The sequence below is a fragment of the Eucyclogobius newberryi genome, unplaced genomic scaffold (assembly GCF_026437365.1).
Source record: "Eucyclogobius newberryi isolate DKJ021-1_F unplaced genomic scaffold, fEucNew1.0.hap1 SCAF_11, whole genome shotgun sequence".
NCBI classification, from domain to species: Eukaryota; Metazoa; Chordata; class Actinopteri; order Gobiiformes; family Gobiidae; genus Eucyclogobius; species Eucyclogobius newberryi.
This window is the reverse complement of record NW_027315735.1, coordinates 36,011,652-36,030,740: the sequence shown is the minus strand read 5'-3', so window position 1 is coordinate 36,030,740 and position 19,089 is coordinate 36,011,652. Positions and strand designations below refer to the sequence as shown.

The window sequence follows — 19,089 nt, the reverse complement described above, 5'->3', positions numbered from 1 at the left end:
TAGCGTGTGCTGTGGTCTTTTTAACCCAAAAAACTATGCGGTGACTCAAAAAAAAATGCTGATTATTCACTAACTGTCCAAATATAAACAAAAAAAACACCGGAGAGGAAACACAAAGAATCATCTAGAAATGTTGTTGTTTTTCCCCATGTTTTTTTTTTTTTTTAAGTCTAATGATGTTAATGCCATTTTATTTATTTTATTTATTTTATTTATTTTATTTATTTTATTTATTTTATTTATTTTATTTATTTTATTTATTTTATTTATTTTATTTATTTTATTTGTTTTATTTATTTTTCTTTCTTTATTTCTTTATTTACAACACAGACAATGACATGATCTTTTCGTGCATTTACATTTTGTCGGTAAAAGTTTGTTTGATAAAGATCGTTATTGCGTTATCTTCATCACATTAACATGTTTATTGGAGCAGAAACTCAACCGGGCGTCGCCTGATTCATTATTCTTCTAGTATTTCTGGCACATTCCGTCTCGTCGTTGACCTGAAGACGAGATGTTTGAAGGTCGAGTCTGGTTTGGCGCCTCTTGTTTGTGTTAATGACCTGTAGATGACTCTGTTTACCATTGACTTTTCCGCTCACGACCGTCTCGTCTCGCCTCGTCTCGCCTCGTCTCGCCTCGTCTCGTCTCGCCTCGTCTCGCCTCGTCTCGTCTCGTCTCGCCTCGTCTCGTCTCGCCTCGTCTCGTCTCGCCTCGCCTCGTCTCGCCTCGTCTCGCCTCGTCTCGCCTCGTCTCGCCTCGTCTCGTCTCGTCTCGTCTCGCCTCGTCTCGCCTCGTCTCGCCTCGTCTCGTCTCGCCTCGCCTCGTCTCGCCTCGTCTCGCCTCGTCTCGCCTCGTCTCGCCTCGTCTCGCCTCGTCTCGCCTCGCCTCGTCTCGTCTCGTCTCGCCTCGTCTCGCCTCGTCTCGCCTCGTCTCGCCTCGTCTCGCCTCGTCTCGTCTCGTCTCGTCTCGCCTCGCCTCGTCTCGCCTCGTCTCGCCTCGTCTCGTCTCGCCTCGCCTCGTCTCGCCTCGTCTCGCCTCGCCTCGTCTCGCCTCGTCTCGCCTCGTCTCGTCTCGCCTCGTCTCGCCTCGTCTCGTCTCGTCTCGTCTCGCCTCGTCTCGTCTCGCCTCGTCTCGTCTCGCTCTCCGTGGACTCAGATCCTATCGTCTCTTCCAGATAACGCGCTGAATAACCGCGCGTGTTTATGAAATGCTAATGTCGCTCTTTATCTGCGCCGCGCGTCGCCGCTCGCGCTCCTCGCGTTGGGACGCGGTCGGCTGTGTCGCCCGTCACCGTAATTAATGAGAGGTTCACGCCGCTCCATCTACTGCTCCTGCTCCTTCTACTGCTCCTTCTACTGCTCCTTCTACTGCTCCTGCTCCATCTACTGCTCCATCTACTGCTCCTGCTCCTTCTACTGCTCCTTCTACTGCTCCTGCTCCATCTACTGCTCCTTCTACTGCTCCATCTACTGCTCCATCTACTGCTCCATCTACTGCTCCTGCTCCTTCTACTGCTCCATCTACTGCTCCATCTACTGCTCCTGCTCCTTCTACTGCTCCTTCTACTGCTCCTGCTCCATCTACTGCTCCATCTACTGCTCCTTCTACTGCTCCTTCTACTGCTCCATCTACTGCTCCCTCTAGTCCTGATTTAGACCTGGTTTAATCCTGAGTTAGACCTGGTTTAGTCCTGGTTTAGTCCTGGTTTAGTCCTGAGTTAGACCTGGTTTAATCCTGAGTTAGACCTGGTTTAGTCCTGGTTTAGTCCTGGTTTAGTCCTGGTTTAGTCCTGGTTTAGTCCTGGTTTAGTCCTGAGTTAGACTTTAGAGATAGATCTAGACTAAATCAGAATATGACTCATTATCTCTTTGCTCTTAATAACTCTGCATTAATTATCTTTATGTCGTTTTATCCTTCTGCTTTTCCGTCCTGACTTAGTCCCAGTTTGCTCTCTTTACGCCGCCCGAGTTTATCCCGTGTTAAGTCCCTTTCACGTTTAATCCCCTCAGACTTCAATGTCGTTTCAAACCTGCTTCTCATCAGGCTCGTTTGCGCTCGTTTGCGCTCGTTTGCGCTCGGACGCGTCGGATCAGCGGAGGGCGACGCCACTCGCCACCGAAGATAAACAATGGGCGCGTCTCGTATCTGTGATGATTAAAAAGCGTCTGAACTTGAGCGAGATAAGGACGCTCTTAACAGCCGCTCAGCGCTGCCAGATCGTGCAGCGACTGTCGTTAGAGCTAAACGTGTTCGATCCTTCGCTCGGTTTATCTGTTCGTGCTTTAGTTTTCTCTCAAGTGATTGACATATCGTGGATTTAATTTGCTTTTAATCGCATATTTTTGCGGCGTAAATGCTTCGCTAAACGAGCGATGAACGCGCCCGGCGATGGCTTATGAGTCCGTTCCGATCAAAGTGGATAAAATGGTTAAAAGATCAAACTAAATGTGATCTTTACAAACACGATCCACATTTTAATACTGTCCCCAAATATTGACTAAACCAAGTCTAAACCAGGACTAAACCAAGTCTAAACCAGGACTAAACCAAGTCTAAACCAGGACTGAACCAAGTCTAAACCACGACTAAACCAAGTCTAAACCAGGACTAAACCAAGTCTAAACCAGGTCTAAACCAGGACTGAACCAAGTCTAAACCACGACTAAACCAAGTCTAAACCAGGACTAAACCAAGTCTAAACCAGGACTAAACCAAGTCTAAACCAGGACTGAACCAAGTCTAAACCAGGACTAAACCAAGTCTAACCCAGGACTAAACCAAGTCTAAACCAGGTCTAAACCAAGTCTAAACCAGGACTGAACCAAGTCTAAACCAGGACTAAACCAAGTCTAAACCAGGACTAAACCAAGTCTAAACCAGGACTAAACCAAGTCTAACCCAGGACTAAACCAAGTCTAACTCAGGACTAAACCAAGTCTAGCCCAGGACTAAACCAAGTCTAAACCAGGACTAAACCAAGTCTAAACCAGGACTGAACCAAGTCTAAACCACGACTAAACCAAGTCTAAACCAGGACTAAACCAAGTCTAAACCAGGACTAAACCAAGTCTAAACCAGGACTGAACCAAGTCTAAACCACGACTAAACCAAGTCTAAACCAGGTCTAAACCAAGTCTAAACCACGACTGAACCAAGTCTAAACCAGGACTAGACCAAGTCTAACTCAGAACTAAACCAGGACTAAACCAAGTCTAAACCAGAACTAAAACAAGTCTAAACCAGGACTAAACCAGGACTAAACCAAGTCTAAACCAGGACTAAACTAAGTTCCTGATCAGGATTTGCGATCGACGCCGAACGTAACTCCGGCTCGTTTCTTTTTCGAGGAGGGAACAGTTAAACGGCGTTTTTAAAAGCTAGATGTCGTTATCGCGGCGGTCTCGGCTGCTCCGTCCGAGAGCGGGAAACGCCACGGCGACGCACGCGGTCAGCGACGCACGTGGTCGTCGCCGCGCTTCCTTCGCTGCTGCGTTCATGAAGTCTCCTCCGACTTCGCTCACGTCATTAACCGTGACATTTGTTATGATGAATTAGGATTTATGGAGATTACTGCGATCGTCATTTATAAAGCAGCAGACAGCGACAGAGCGGGGACATTTATCACACACACACACATGTACACACCCACACACATACTCAAACACACACACACACACACACACATGTACACACCCACACACATACTCAAACACACACACACACACACATGTACACACCCACACACATACTCAAACACACACACACATACACATGTACACACCCACACACATACTCAAACACACACACACACACACACACTTGTACACACCCACACACATACTCAAACACAAACACACACACACATGTACACACCCACACACATACTCAAACACACACACACACACACACACATGTACACACCCACACACATACTCAAACACAAACACACACACACACACACACACACACACACACACACGTACACACCCACACACATACTCAAACACACACACACACACACACACATGTACACACCCACACACATACTCAAACACACACACACACACACATGTACACACCCACACACATACTCAAACACACACACACACACACACACACATGTACACACCCACACACATACTCAAACACACACACACACACACATGTACACACCCACACACATACACACATGTACACACCCACACACATACTCAAACACACACACATACACACATGTACACACCCACACACATACTCAAACACACACACACACACACACACATGTACACACCCACACACATACTCAAACACACACACACACACACACACATGTACACACCCACACACATACTCAAACACACACACATACACACATGTACACACCCACACACATACTCAAACACACACACATACACACATGAACACACCCACACACATACTCAAACACAAACACACACACATACACACATGTACACACCCACACACATACTCAAACACAAACACACACACATACACACATGAACACACCCACACACATACTCAAACACAAACACACACATATACACACATGTACACACCCACACACATACTCAAACACAAACACACACATATACACACATGTACACACCCACACACATACTCAAACACAAACACACACATATACACACATGTACACACCCACACACATACTCAAACACAAACACACACACATACACACATGTACACACCCACACACATACTCAAACACAAACACACACACATACACACACACGCACACGTACACACACACACACACGCACACGTACACACACACACACGCGTGTCACTGCGGCAGAATGAGACGTTTCGCCGCGGCGTTTTCCATCGACGTTTCCTCGCGCCGATGTTTACATTTGTCGTCAATAAAATCCATAAACGGCTCAATTCATGTCCAACAAGACATTGTTCATTCATTAACCTTCGGCCAATCGAGCCACATGGACGTGTCCCACACTCTCACAAAGTTACTGCTGCCATTTCAAAACCGATAAAGTCCACATGAGCTGCAGGATGTTGAATAAGTCACTTCTTTACCGCAGTAAAGACACATGTCAGAGGTTTGCTAAACGCTAATCGCCGTAGGCCTTACTTTCAAATTCTCGCCCAAAATTGACGTAAACATTTTTTTTTCTTGCCAAGAACGGAAAAAAACAACAACTTTCAGCTTCTTGCCAAAATGTTTCTGGAATCGGACTTCCACGATTGGCCCCGTAAACCACATCACGCTCAAACGACAGGCCTACGCTATGATGCAGCGGTTTGAGGCAAGTTCGACACATCAACTAAAAGATGTAAGATCACGGCAGCGTCAAACGGAAGCGGTGCTAGCGCGCTGACGTCGGCAAAACGTCGTCTTTACTCACGACGGTAAAGACGCAGCGGCGGCGACAATTCGGACGTCGATTCTCTTTGTTTCGTTGAATTGCAAACGCGCCGCCATGAAACACTCTTAGATGAACACGTTTCTGAACTTGCCTGACGCCGGTGCACTATAGACGACGGTGTGACGTTCTCGTCCGAGTGAGGGAAACGCCACGGCGACGCACACGGTCTATTTGCAGTAAATGAACGACGTGTTTCACTCTGCTGCTCATGTTAAAACATCTTTTTACAATATTCCACATTTATGATGTTTTTTCTCCTTCGTTTCATTGTGTGTGGGTCGTCGCTAACACAGGTTTAAAAAGAGCAAATCATTTTTTCCGGGGCACCGGGGCCGACTAGGCGAAAAACAAGTCGCTTTGGCATTCTCCGGACCACGGCTCGGCAGCCAATCGGAGCCAAGCACACAAATTGCGTCGACCAATCAGCGCGCAGCATGCACATTTTCACTTGTAAACAGTCAACTGTAATGGCGGACTACTGTCAAATGCTTCCCGGCCCGATTTAATGATAATATTCCCTTTTTTCTAAGATTTATTAATAAAATGCCCGTCCAAAATACGGGAAGACGTGTCTCGCTCTAAAAACCTGCACATTTCACTCAAACGCTCTGAACACGATTATATTCCAGATTTGACACGACATTTTGCCCATTTGTCCCCAGTTTGAGCTCCTCCACTGTTTGCACGCCGCGAATAAAAACTATATTCGTGTTGAGGTGAAAGCGACGGATTTCTTATCAATCCGATCCGATGTGTCAAACTCTGTGCTCCGTTACCGTGACTACAGACACACCAAAGAGGAATGCGCTTTTTTGAGTTCGTTACGCTGGATCATTCCAACGCTGAGAGCATCGCTGAACACATTATTATTAAAATAGACTTATTATATATTAACAAACCAAGTCCATCTACAGTATTTGAATCCATTCACCGAGACTTGTGGGAACGTCTCGGATATTCGCAGTATTTCGAGAGTGAAGCTCGCGCAGGGCTCTGATCTGCTGTGCGTCTTTTTGTGCCTGTCACGTCTGCTTTTCCCCAGTTACAGACCGAACGCTGCTCTGAAAACTGCCTCTGTATTTTACCTCTCATTTCGCTTGTGTTGCAGACGAATACGTCTTGTATTGACTGTTATATCGTTTGTTTCGATCGGGGAGAAGGCGAGGTTACAGTTGTGGAAATGCAGAATTTGTGCTGGAACGATAAAGTGTGTAAAGGACCACGTCGCTAAATGATCTGGATTTGGAAATGTCACATTCCGATGGCAGATAATGGATACTGGATTATTATCATTGGACTGCGGTTTGCGTCGTTTATGAGCTGTTTGTGTCCAGACATTGCAGACTTTGTGTTGCAGAATCAACAGGTGAAGCACAAAAGATGATTTGTATTTGGTTCTGAAGGATATGAGGATAATCAAAGGCGAAAAGTATATTAGAAACGCTACAAATGAAAGGTTGTGATTGGCGAGTATGACTGCGAGGCCCCAGACTCGGCTCTCCAGGTTATGGAATATTACTTATATGAAAATAACTGTCAATGATTTAATTTTGTATATATTGTATTTCATTGTATTCATTTTATTCATTTTATTCATTTTATTCATTTTTAATTCATTTTTAATTCATTTTGTTTATTTTGTTTTTTTTGTATTTGTATTTTATTTTATTGTATTTTATTTTTATTTCATTTATTTCATTTATTTCATTTATTTCATTTATTTCATTTATTTCATTTATTTTATTTATTTTATTTATTTCATTTATTTTATATATTTCTTTTATTTAACAGGACCATGTACAGTTTCATGATGCCCAAATGCTTGTTTGACTTGTTCTGCTCTGAAGTGCCCCCTGGTGGTGGCTGTTGTGCTCCTCGCTGTCTCCTCTTAACAAACTTGCTCCTAATGAACTCCTTGCCAAACGAACCCTTTGATGGAAATGGCGTTAACCTTTTGTCGTGCGCCTAAACAGTCTCTCTAACTCCAACCTGTCCGTGTATTTCTAACCGTTTTCCTTCCCCCTCCACCTCGTCTTTTCCAGCTTGGCGGCGTCGAAAGAGGCCGCCGCCCGAAAAGCCACCACCCCGATGCCGCCGTCCGAGTTCCTGGACAAACTCATGGGCAAAGTGTCCGGCTACGACGCCCGAATCAGACCCAATTTCAAAGGTAGGGCGCGCCACCAACACTCAGTCGGACGAAACAGGAATGTGGCCAAAATTGTACCAAATTTTGTGCATTTGATTTCATTTTCCAAGATAATTTTGCTTCAAGGTTTATAACGGTCCGCGGTTATCTCCAGGCGAAGGTTTGTATCCGCACATGATCTTGAAGTGTCTTTGGTCTTGTGAATAATCTTCAATATGTTCTTTCATTCTCCCGTTGCAGTGTTTGACAAAGGTAATTTTGCCCCGCACATTAGCTTAAACTTAACGAGGATACTGTTCACGTGGAAGCCAAACGTATGTACTTTTAACGAGGTGTGAGAAACGTGAAGAGTTTGCGGTGCTGTGTCGCCCACGGTCGGCGTATCGCGCCCACGGCGGAAGGCGGTCGGGCGGTCGCAGAGTGGAGAAAGAGACACGGCGCGGAGAGTTTTATCGAGACTAAACGAGATGATTATAATCCAAAGCGGCTACATTGTCGCCCGGGCGTTCTCCGAACATATCAGGCCGTTCTTCGTTGCCTACCAAAGTCGATGTTCTCGAATGGTTCCGGGTTTAGGTTGCCCAGATGAAACGCAAATATCGCCGACAGAACCGTTGTGAAAGCCTTGTAGAGACACACGGAAAAAAGTCCGGATGATCATTTCTCGATCGTTATTTCGTAATGTCAGGAAACTACCGCCTAAAAACGTGAACATCAGCGAAATGGAGAAGACCAAAGAGCCACTGGCCGCGCCGTCGTGACAGAACGGTTTTGTGTTTGACCGGACTTGCTGGTCAGACGGCGCGGCTAGTAGAGACCTTTTTGGGTTAAATTACGGATTAAATTACAGATTTAAAGGTACGCGATGTAACTTTTCACAAATGCATTCGTCTGAACAAAAGAAAAGATGATCTGCACCAAATTTAACGACGGCTGCTTTCCAAGTCATTTAATTTGACAGTTGGTCGTGTATTTAAAGAGATTTTTGGGTCAGATGATTCGGTCAAATAGCATCCATCTAGTCTGATAGGCCCTTTCCACGATAGGCCTTTTTCACGATGATGGGCCCTTTACACGATAGGCCCTTTACACAATAGGCTCTTTACACGATAGGCCCTTTACACAATAGGCTCTTTACACGATAGGCCCTTTACACAATAGGCCCTGCTAGATGTGGTTCCCGTAAAAGTGCAGACCGTCACCTCTTCCATTAATTCTCTGTGGAAATTAGTCTTGCTCAAATAAATCAAGATTAAATTAGAAAGTTGTGACAGCCGAGAGCGAGTTCCGGATGGATAATCACTGGCAGCAGGTCAAGACTTTTACCGTAAATCACAGAGTGTTTTTGTAAACAGTTTGTGGTGTTATTTTAACATTATTGATTACATTCTGGGGGTGCACAGCGGCAGATGTTAACCCTGCAAAGAGCCGCTGTCCAGGCTGTGCCCGCCTAAGGCCCAAAGTCCCTGTGATAGGCCCCTGTCCAGGCTGTACCCGCCTCAGGCCCAAAGTCCCTGTGATAGGCCCCTGTCCAGGCTGTGCCCGCTTAAGGCCCAAAGTCCCTGTGATAGGCCCCTGTCCAGGCTGTACCCGCCTAAGGCCCAAAGTCCCTGTGATAGGCCCATGTCACAGGGAGATAGAGCATGGATGATGACATGTATTGTATGTTAGCATTAGCATTAGCTTGTCTTATAAACACACGTGAACGTGCTGCTGTCATTACGACTCTGGAACTCGCTCTCCGCTTTGTCTTCATTCATTATTGATTTAACTCTCTCCACATAAAGAATGAATGGAGCAGAAAGTGGAACTCTGCAGTTTTAAGGCAACTGGGCGGGGCTATCGTGAAAAAGGTCTATCAATCTGTTTTTTGTAGCTTTTTATCGTCAAAAAGTTTTATCTGTAATTGATTTAATGATTTATATCATTCGTCCAAAATCCTGCAAACGTTTCCAACAGTTATTCAAATACTACTCTAAAATCTGAAACCATTCGAAGTGACCATTGATTGCCGGTCCGTGGTTGGGAAGCGTCGCCGTAGCGTCCTAAATTCAGCCCGCCTCCGCCCGAACGTGTCTATTTCTCCCGCCGACGTTTTCCGCGCTCCGATTGGTCGTCCGTCGTGGGCGACGCGCTGGGCACGGACGCGCAAACATGCCACACACACACACTGTGAACCGCTTTAGCCTGTTAAGCCAGACAGTGAGCATGAGCTACCTTTAGCATTAGCATGAACTCTAGCTATTAGCACGGCGTAGCTACAGGCGGAGCTTGTTGGCTACATTCCTTGGTATCCACGCAGTATCCGAGTGCTTGTCTTGGTGGTCAAGGTAATGTGCCTCTCCTGGCGTGCTGCTACATGACGCTGTGATGATTGTTATGATTTGTTAAGATTCACACCGTAGTAGCCTGCCCCCGAATGGACGCCCCTTTTAAAGACACATGTCAGAGGTTTGCTAAACGCTAATCGCCGTAGGCCTTACTTTCAAATTCTCGCCCAAAATTGACGGAAACATTTTTTTTTCTTGCCAAGAACGGAAAAAAACAACAACTTTCAGCTTCTTGCCAAAATGTTTCTGGAATCGGACTTCCACGATTGGCCCCGTAAACCACATCACGCTCAAACGACAGGCCTACGCTATGATGCAGCGGTTTGAGGCAAGTTCGACACATCAACTAAAAGATGTAAGATCACGGCAGCGTCAAACGGAAGCGGTGCTAGCGCGCTGACGTCGGCAAAACGTCGTCTTTACTCACGACGGTAAAGACGCAGCGGCGGCGACAATTCGGACGTCGATTCTCTTTGTTTCGTTGAAATGCAAACGCGCCGCCATGAAACACTCTTAGATGAACACGTTTCTGAACTTGCCTGACGCCGGTGCACTATAGACGACGGTGTTGCGTTCGCTGCTAAGCTTGGCATCTGCGTGTAGCAATAAGCGCTTCTTCCATCGCCATGTGTAGACATTCTGCCGAGAAAACGCCCGATTTGGGACTCCGGGAGATTTTTCTGCCACATTTTCGAGCTCCTGCGGCTGGTTTGCAAGAAGAGTGTTAAACGCGGGTGGAAAAGGGTGAACATTCCGGGATCTTTTACATCTTACGACTTTTTGAGGAATAATATGACCTTGACGATGTTATAGATATGTCCACACACGCAAAGACTCATTCACCTACGTGTTTTTGGCAGCAAATTTTCAAGCATTTTTTTGTCTTTATAACTCCAAAACTGTGACTATTTTAGCTCGTTGTATGCTAACATATTTCGGTCCGAAACGTCTCTCAGGTTGTCTCGATCCTTAGCGCTCGACGTTAGCTTTGGAGTTACCGATCGTCGTCCAATCGCGGCCTTTCTCCTCGTTATCTTTCTTGCCGGCGATGGATGTTGTTCCGTCGCCGCTCGCCCAAGCCCGCGCTCTGATTTAGTGACGCCCGCTCCTGTTTTGACCTTTTACGAGTCGGTTTTACGCCGTTGCCGCAGCGACAGCCGTTTTAATTGATGGCTCCCATTTTATTTGTCTATTACTAAATGGATGTCGTAAAAGTGTAAATATGGAGAGTGCAGCGGAGTGAGAGAAACGTGTCGCCGACCATGAGCAGTCGCAGCGCTCGCTCCAAAGAGTAGATCCAAGTATTTCATTCAAGTAGAAATGCTGTATCTGTTGATTTGCGTAACGGTTATCGAGGTGTGCCACACATTTATTCATATTTAATGAGTTTGGAGCGGGGATGAGTTTGAATAAATTAGCAACGCTGTGTGATACGCTAACTTCATTTAAATACATTTTTCTAAACTTCTATCCCCTCGTCTATCGTATAATCTCGGTCATGTTCCATATCTTTGCAGAGTTTTCGGGCCATTTTCGAGCCGTGTTTTTTAAGGCTCGTTTATTCTCCATTTTTGTACGTAAACTGAGCGTAGCTACTCTGTTTGTTCTGCTCTGTTGTGACCACCAGAGGGCGCTCGAAGGCAGTAAGAAAATGTACCAAAACGGAAGCAAAGAAAAACAAACATGGAGGCGCCAAAGTGTTTTTTAAAGGTCTGAGGCGACTGAAGCGCTGGTTTTGCAGCTTGTTCTTTGCATAATTTTCTTCCACTGCTGTGTTCATTACTGCCCCCAGTGGTCAGCACATGCACAGCTCCGAGGAGGCGGACCAAACGGTGGACAGACGGAATCCTTCGCGCTTAAACGAGCCGTAGTTTTGGTCCGCGTGCGCCGGGAGAACTGTGAGGCGGGACGGGAAGTCGCTTGTTTGGTGCGTTCACGTTTACGCGGACGAAGCGTGCAATAGTCGGTCGAGCGCCGGAGTTCTCTTCAGTCGGACCCAGAGTGGCTGTATGAGTTATCTAAAATCCACACACTGTTACACAATTGTACTGTTGGTAGTTGTGGTTGAAGGGTAAACACTCTGATCCCAGAGACCTGATAAATGGTCTCTCTACCCCCCCTTGTGGTTGGAGTCAGTAGTATGTGTTTGCAATGTAGACAGTAGTAGATGGTGTCTTGGATTTATAAGGCGACCATGAGGGCTGAAGCTGACAGTTACTTTAGTCGACTAGTCCTCGATTGTTGTTTTCATTAGTCGACGAGTCAAACAAGTATTTATTTTGTACGTTGGGACATTTTAAGTACATTTCTTACCAAACAAAGGCAGAAATATGACGACTGAAGTCTCGAATTGAAATAGTCTGAGAATTAGTGCCCTTTTTTAATGACATTTTGGTTCAACAATGTTAATATCTTTGTCATAAAACATCTTTTGGCAAATGTTTTAGAATCTGAGCAATCAAAATACGATTAAGGTTATTCTGTAATGATTAACAATTGCAGCTTCAGCGCCGATAAACCTTTTTGTTGTCGCTTTGCTCCCACAAACGTCTCACGTCTGAATCGTCTAAAATAGAAAAAACAGAGTAGCGGCTATGCGTTCACACATAAACCGTAAGTTTGCAGCTTTGAGTCCCTCTCCACGCCGCATGAACCTTTCACCTGTTGCGTCCGTCGTCGAGTCTCCGTCGCCGGTCTGAGCATGAAGCCGTTCGTGGCCCGAGTATCTATAGCTTTCCCCCCCCTTCTCCTGTTTGTCCCGACGCGAGCGGGAGCAGACATTAATCACACTGTGGAGTAAACAGCCTGACAGCCCCGACTCATTACTATGCGAGGGAGGAGACGCTAAAAGCACCGGCGCAGCACTCGGGCCTCGTCTGTATTCAAACGCACACACGCAGTCGGCTCCGCAATTACGCACTATATATTATACATGGGGCGTAATTAGTCCGGCGTAACTTTAGCGGGGAATCAAAGCGTTTGTAATAGAAGGAAGACGGTTTTAGGCGATTGATGGCGGGGCGGATAAAGATGCAGTTATTATTGCACTCGCGGATTGAATAAAACAGACTGCTGCCGCGCTTTGAAATCTAATTGAGTCTTGGACGATGGAAAATGCATCGCACGAACTAGGATTGTTTGTTTTGATGACGTGCTGTGGACCAAAGCTCATGGACAGATCTGTAACGGCGCCCCCTGCTGTCACTCTGCCGTGGAAAAGGGGACGATGATCGATTGAGTGAGACCAAAACGTTTAAACTGGAATCTTATTGCGTAGGTTTTTCAATAAGCCGCTCTTTTTAACACAAATTAATTCTGAAGAGAGACAAAAAAATGAGACAAAATTTGACTTTTCCTAAATTATTATCTGCTGAAAAATCTATTACTATTATTACATAGTCTATTTTGTATCTGTTTGTTTGTTTATTTCTTCTTTGGGACATAAAAATGGGTTTTTCATCTGTACTTTAGTGTCTGAATTGAGTTTGAAAATCAAGTATCGTGACAGCTGGGATCATATTGGATTAATCCTGTTGCTCGGATACAACATTCAGAGATGAAGGATTGATTCTGTTGTTTTCGGCGAGGCGAGTTTTTTGGATGGCGAGTTGGCTGGAACGCCATTGCAGATAGAATAGAAAAAGTCTACAATGATGGATTAATTATTTTTGGTATAAGTATTTTGTCAGTCGAACACGATCAGGTTTCTTTGTTTGTTTGTTTGTTTGTTTGTTTGTTTGTTTGTTTGTTTGCTTGTTTGCTTGCTCCTCATGCTCTACGGCGGTGCAATACCTGATTTAGACGTGTCATTTCAGAAGTGTAAATAAAGACACTTAATGGAAAGTATTGTTATAGAGTTAGTTTGGCCTCGTTTAGGTGCCACTATATGAGACCCATGGACCCAACGCCACGATCTGAATGAAGAGCTACGTTCATCTGTTACGAGTGTCCTTGAACTGGACTGACCGGTCACTTATATGTTAAACTCTGGTCAGTTTTAGACGTCACGTGATCGCAGCCCGCTAAATGAAGCTGTTAAATGTATCAAGACAGTTACTTCCACGGAGCGTTTACAGCGAGACTTGTCACCCAATTAGCGCCACTCCTGCTAATTCCGGCCGTCAGAGAGAGAGAAAGAGAGCAAACGGGACCCAGGGGTGCAGGGACCGGCGCCGGCGCTGCTCGACGGGCCCCCGAGTGGGCCCGGAGACGCGCGCATCCGCCTGGAGGGTCCGCATTAAAGCCCCGTCTGATCCCGGAACGGTCCTGACACAATCGGAGCAGCTCGTTTATAACTCAGAAGTCGGCTCCCTCCGTCCGTCCTTCATCGGCCGCGCCCGAGCCGCCATGTTCCTTCTCTCCGCGGCGACGGGTAATCAATCACGCGTCGGCCCGGTCTCCGCTCTCGCTCTGGGGTTGAGGCTGAGAGGGGATGAGGAGGGCGGGGCCTGGGGGGGGGGGGCGGGAGCACAGCGATTTTAGCCAAAGCAAAAAGCAAAATGTCAGAACCGAGATGAAATGTGTCTGCGCCAAATCAAACCAAGGCAATAGAGGCAATCTAATATTCAAAGACCAAGAAAAAGATATGAAAGTGAGACTCGACACCAGAACCGGGAGGACTAAAGGCTGTGTTCTGCTAAACAACCACCAGAGGGCGCACAATGTCATTTGGAAGATTGAACAAGCCGGAAGAAAAACAAACATGGAGGCGCACATGGCCATTTTTCGATCACATTTGTTGGAAGTTATGGTCAATTAAATGTTTAAAATATGGAGCGTCCACTGTCGCTCTGTGCTCACTACTACCCCCAGAGGTTAGCACATGTACCGCTCCATTGTTACGCATCCACAAGCTTTGAGGAAACGGAGCAAGAAACGGACAGAACAAAGCAGAAGACAGGCCGAAGACAGCCAAAAGACGGGCGGAAGACGGCGGAAGACTGACAGAAGACGGGAAGAAGACAGGAAGAAGACGGACGGAAGAAGGGCAGAAGATGACAGAAGACGGGCGGAAGACGGGCAGAAGATGACAGAAGACGGGCAGAAGAAGGGCAAGAGATGGCAGTGGATGGGCAGAAGCCGGGCGGAAGACGGACGGAAGACGGACGGAAGCCGGGCAGAAACCGGGCAGAAGACGGGCAGAAGATGAGTGTGGAACAGAATGTTGCATATAAATGAGCCTTAAAGGGGAGAGTCCCTCCGCCCCTGCAGGTGTGAACCTGTCATTACATCAGTTTAACCACCGGGGGCAGCATTGACATCTTTACTTGACAGTTTTCTCTAAAATATTTAAACGTGGACAATGGGCAGTGAGTGTAGACTTTAGACGAGGCTTCATGGCATTGGCGACATTTTGTGGACTTCTTCTTTTAAATTGGTAATTGCCATGACAACGGCCCTAACGCCCCATCATCCTGAAGCACGTCTTCTCTAAAAGTCTTTGGCTTTGGTTGGCCGAGTTCTAGAGCAAGATCGAATCCAACGTCCACAGCCGACGCAAATATAATGTGTTTTATCATATAGAGTATATCTTATTTATGATATATATTCTAGTATGTTTGGACGAGTTGCTCCGCCTCCTCCACCAAAGCGCACGTTCTCCTCGTTTCGCCCGTTCCGGCCTCGACCCGGAGGTGGCGCCGGGTCATTAAAGCCCCGGCCGCCTCACATTCCTCCGCTCCGACCGCCTCGTCTCCTTCGCTATCTCCTTCCCTCCCAGTCTCCTCGCTCCTCGCCCCACGAGCTCCGCCCCCCTTCAAGCTCCTCCCCCCCTCGAGCTCCTCCCCCCCCCCCCCCCGAGCTCCTCCGTGGACAAATTGTTCTCCTCTGACCTGTGCGAGCGGCGCCGCAGCCTCCAGGAATAACAAGCGAGAAGCCGGCGAGATACGGGAGGAACGTCGTCGGGGCCGCGCCGATCTACAGCGGCGGTAATGAACGAGCGCCCAGGCCCCGGCGGAGATGGATGACGGAGGGAAAGAAACGAGAGGAGATAACGGGCCGAGGGAAAGAGAGCGAGAGAGGGAGGGAGGGAGGGAGGGAGGGGGAGTGTCCTTTATCCAATTTGAGTCAATCGGGTTCTTTCGGCGCCAACATTGGACCAACTTCATCGCACGTGCGGTCCATTTCCACGACGCTGTACATCGGTTTATTTTATATGAATGAGCCCAAAACACGACGTGCAACTGGCAATTTACCTGCCAATTAACCTACCAATTTACCTGCCAATTAACCTGCCAATTTACCTGCCAATTAAGGCCATAAACTGTACTATTTAAACTCTGTCAAACTTTAATTGATGTCTAACATTTGTAACCATTTGTGGAGTCGAAAAAAGGAAATAAGTCCAGGAGGGAGGGACAAAATAGTAACGAGAGAGATGGGTGAGACAAAGGGCGGGGCGAGAGAGAGGGGGAGGGAGAGAGGGAGAGAGAGAGGGAGGGAGGGAGGGAGGGAGGGAGGGAAGAGAGAGAAAGAGAAAATGATTTGTTTGTTTGTTCCACGTTGTTCTCGGAGCTGCCAAGAGCCTAATTAGCATTGGTCCGGTTTGCTTTCTGCCAGGGTCTGACGAGGCTGCTGTAGACTGAGGGGAGGTTGTGTTTCCCGTCTCTTTCACTCGTTCAAACCGTCTCTTCTCCTGCTCGTGTGTCTCTCTGCTGTCTTCAAACGTGTGGATCTGTGGATGTTCGGTGAACTCAGACCCGGTTAATTAACTCAATTAGTCCTGAATTAGTCGGTGCTGATTTTGACCCAGTTTAAACCCGGGTCAGTGATTTACGTCGAGGTTTTGTCCTTTGTAAAGTAAAGCTTAAGATCTAGTTATGTCTGATTAAACCTGACTTCGTCCTCCTCTTTTAGATTGAGTCAGTCCTGGTTTAGTTCTACTGCAGTCCTGGTTTAGTTCTCGTGCCATCTTGGTTTAGTTCTTGTGGAGTCCTGGTTTAGTTCTCGTGCCGTCCTGGTTTAGTTCTTGTGTCTTCCTGGTTTAGTTCTCGTGCCGTCCTGGTTTAGTTCTCGTGCCGTCCTGGTTTAGTTCTTGTGGAGTCCTGGTTTAGTTCTACTGCTGTCCTGGTTTAGTTCTTGTGTCTTCCTGGTTTAGTTCTCGCGCAGTCCTGGTTTAGTTCTCGTGCCGTACTGGTTTAGTTCTTGTGCAGTCCTGGTTTAGTTCTCGTGCCGTCCTGGTTTAGTTCTTGTGTCTTCCTGGTTTAGTTCTCGTGCCGTCCTGGTTTAGTTCTCGTGCTGTCCTGGTTTAGTTCTCGTGCCGTACTGGTTTAGTTCTTGTGCAGTCCTGGTTTAGTTCTCGTGCTGTCCTGGTTTAGTTCTCGTGCAGTCCTGGTTTAGTTCTTGTGTCTTCCTGGTTTAGTTCTCGTGCCGTCCTGGTTTAGTTCTCGTGCCGTCCTGGTTTAGTTCTCGTGCAGTCCTGGTTTAGTTCTCGTGCCATCCTGGTTTAGTTCTTGTGTCTTCCTGGTTTAGTTCTCGTGCCGTCCTGGTTTAGTTCTCGTGCCGTCCTGGTTTAGTTCTCGTGCAGTCCTGGTTTAGTTCTTGTGCAGTCCTGGTTTAGTTCTCGTGCAGTCCTGGTTTAGTTCTCGTGCCGTCTTGGTTTAGTTCTTGTGGAGTCCTGGTTTAGTTCTCGTGCCATCCTGGTTTAGTTCTACTGCTGTCCTGGTTTAGTTCTCGTGCAGTCCTGGTTTAGTTCTCGCGCAGTCCTGGTTTAGTTCTTGCGCAGTCCTGGTTTAGTTCTCGTGCCGTCCTGGTTTAGTTCTCGTGCCGTACTGGTTTAGTTCTTGTGCAGTCCTGGTTTAGTTCTTGTGCAGTCCTGGTTTAGTTCTCGTGCCGTCCTGGTTTAGTTCTTGTGCCATTCTGGTTTAGTTCTTGTGTCTTCCTGGTTTAGTTCTCGTGCCGTACTGGTTTAGTTCTTATGCAGTCCTGGTTTAGTTCTCGTGCCGTCCTGGTTTAGTTCTTGTGTCTTCCTGGTTTAGTTCTCGTGCCGTCCTGGTTTAGTTCTCGTGCCGTCCTGGTTTAGTTCTCGTGCAGTCCTGGTTTAGTTCTCGTGCAGTCCTGGTTTAGTTCTCGTGCCGTACTGGTTTAGTTCTTGTGCAGTCCTGGTTTAGTTCTCGTGCAGTCCTGGTTTAGTTCTCGTGCCGTCCTGGTTTAGTTCTTGTGTCTTCCTGGTTTAGTTCTCGTGCCGTCCTGGTTTAGTTCTCGTGCCGTCCTGGTTTAGTTCTCGTGCAGTCCTGGTTTAGTTCTCGTGCAGTCCTGGTTTAGTTCTCGTGCCGTCTTGGTTTAGTTCTTGTGGAGTCCTGGTTTAGTTCTCGTGCCGTCTTGGTTTAGTTCTTGTGCAGTCCTGGTTTAGTTCTTGTGCAGTCCTGGTTTAGTTCTTGTGCCGTCCTGGTTTAGTTCTTGTGTCTTCCTGGTTTAGTTCTCGTGCCGTCCTGGTTTAGTTCTTGTGCCATTCTGGTTTAGTTATCGTGTCTTCCTGGTTTAGTTCTCGTGCCGTACTGGTTTAGTTCTTGTGTCTTCCTGGTTTAGTTCTCGTGCCGTCCTGGTTTAGTTCTCGTGCCGTCCTGGTTTAGTTCTCGTGCAGTCCTGGTTTAGTTCTCGTGCAGTCCTGGTTTAGTTCTCGTGCCGTACTGGTTTAGTTCTTGTGCAGTCCTGGTTTAGTTCTCGTGCAGTCCTGGTTTAGTTCTCGTGCAGTCCTGGTTTAGTTCTCGTGCAGTCCTGGTTTAGTTCTCGTGCAGTCCTGGTTTAGTTCTCGTGCCGTCTTGGTTTAGTTCTTGTGGAGTCCTGGTTTAGTTCTCGTGGCATCCTGGTTTAGTTCTACTGCTGTCCTGGTTTAGTTCTCGTGCAGTCCTGGTTTAGTTCTCGTGCCGTCCTGGTTTAGTTCTCGTGCCGTCCTGGTTTAGTTCTCGTGCAGTCCTGGTTTAGTTCTCGTGCAGTCCTGGTTTAGTTCTCGTGCCGTACTGGTTTAGTTCTTGTGCAGTCCTGGTTTAGTTCTCGTGCAGTCCTGGTTTAGTTCTCGTGCAGTCCTGGTTTAGTTCTCGTGCAGTCCTGGTTTAGTTCTCGTGCAGTCCTGGTTTAGTTCTCGTGCCGTCTTGGTTTAGTTCTTGTGGAGTCCTGGTTTAGTTCTCGTGGCATCCTGGTTTAGTTCTACTGCTGTCCTGGTTTAGTTCTCGTGCAGTCCTGGTTT

The 19,089-nt window shown here is 46.9% G+C and overlaps 1 protein-coding gene across 1 annotated transcript in view; it reads left to right on the top strand.

Moving 5' to 3' along the window:
• Positions 1 to 19,089, top strand: part of glra1 (glycine receptor, alpha 1) — a 158,704-nt gene that overhangs the window by 29,727 nt on the left and 109,888 nt on the right. The window contains exon 2 of the mRNA XM_072440040.1: positions 7,472 to 7,596. Coding sequence (XP_072296141.1) covers positions 7,472 to 7,596 — 125 coding nt within the window. The remainder of the gene's footprint in view (positions 1 to 7,471; positions 7,597 to 19,089) is intronic.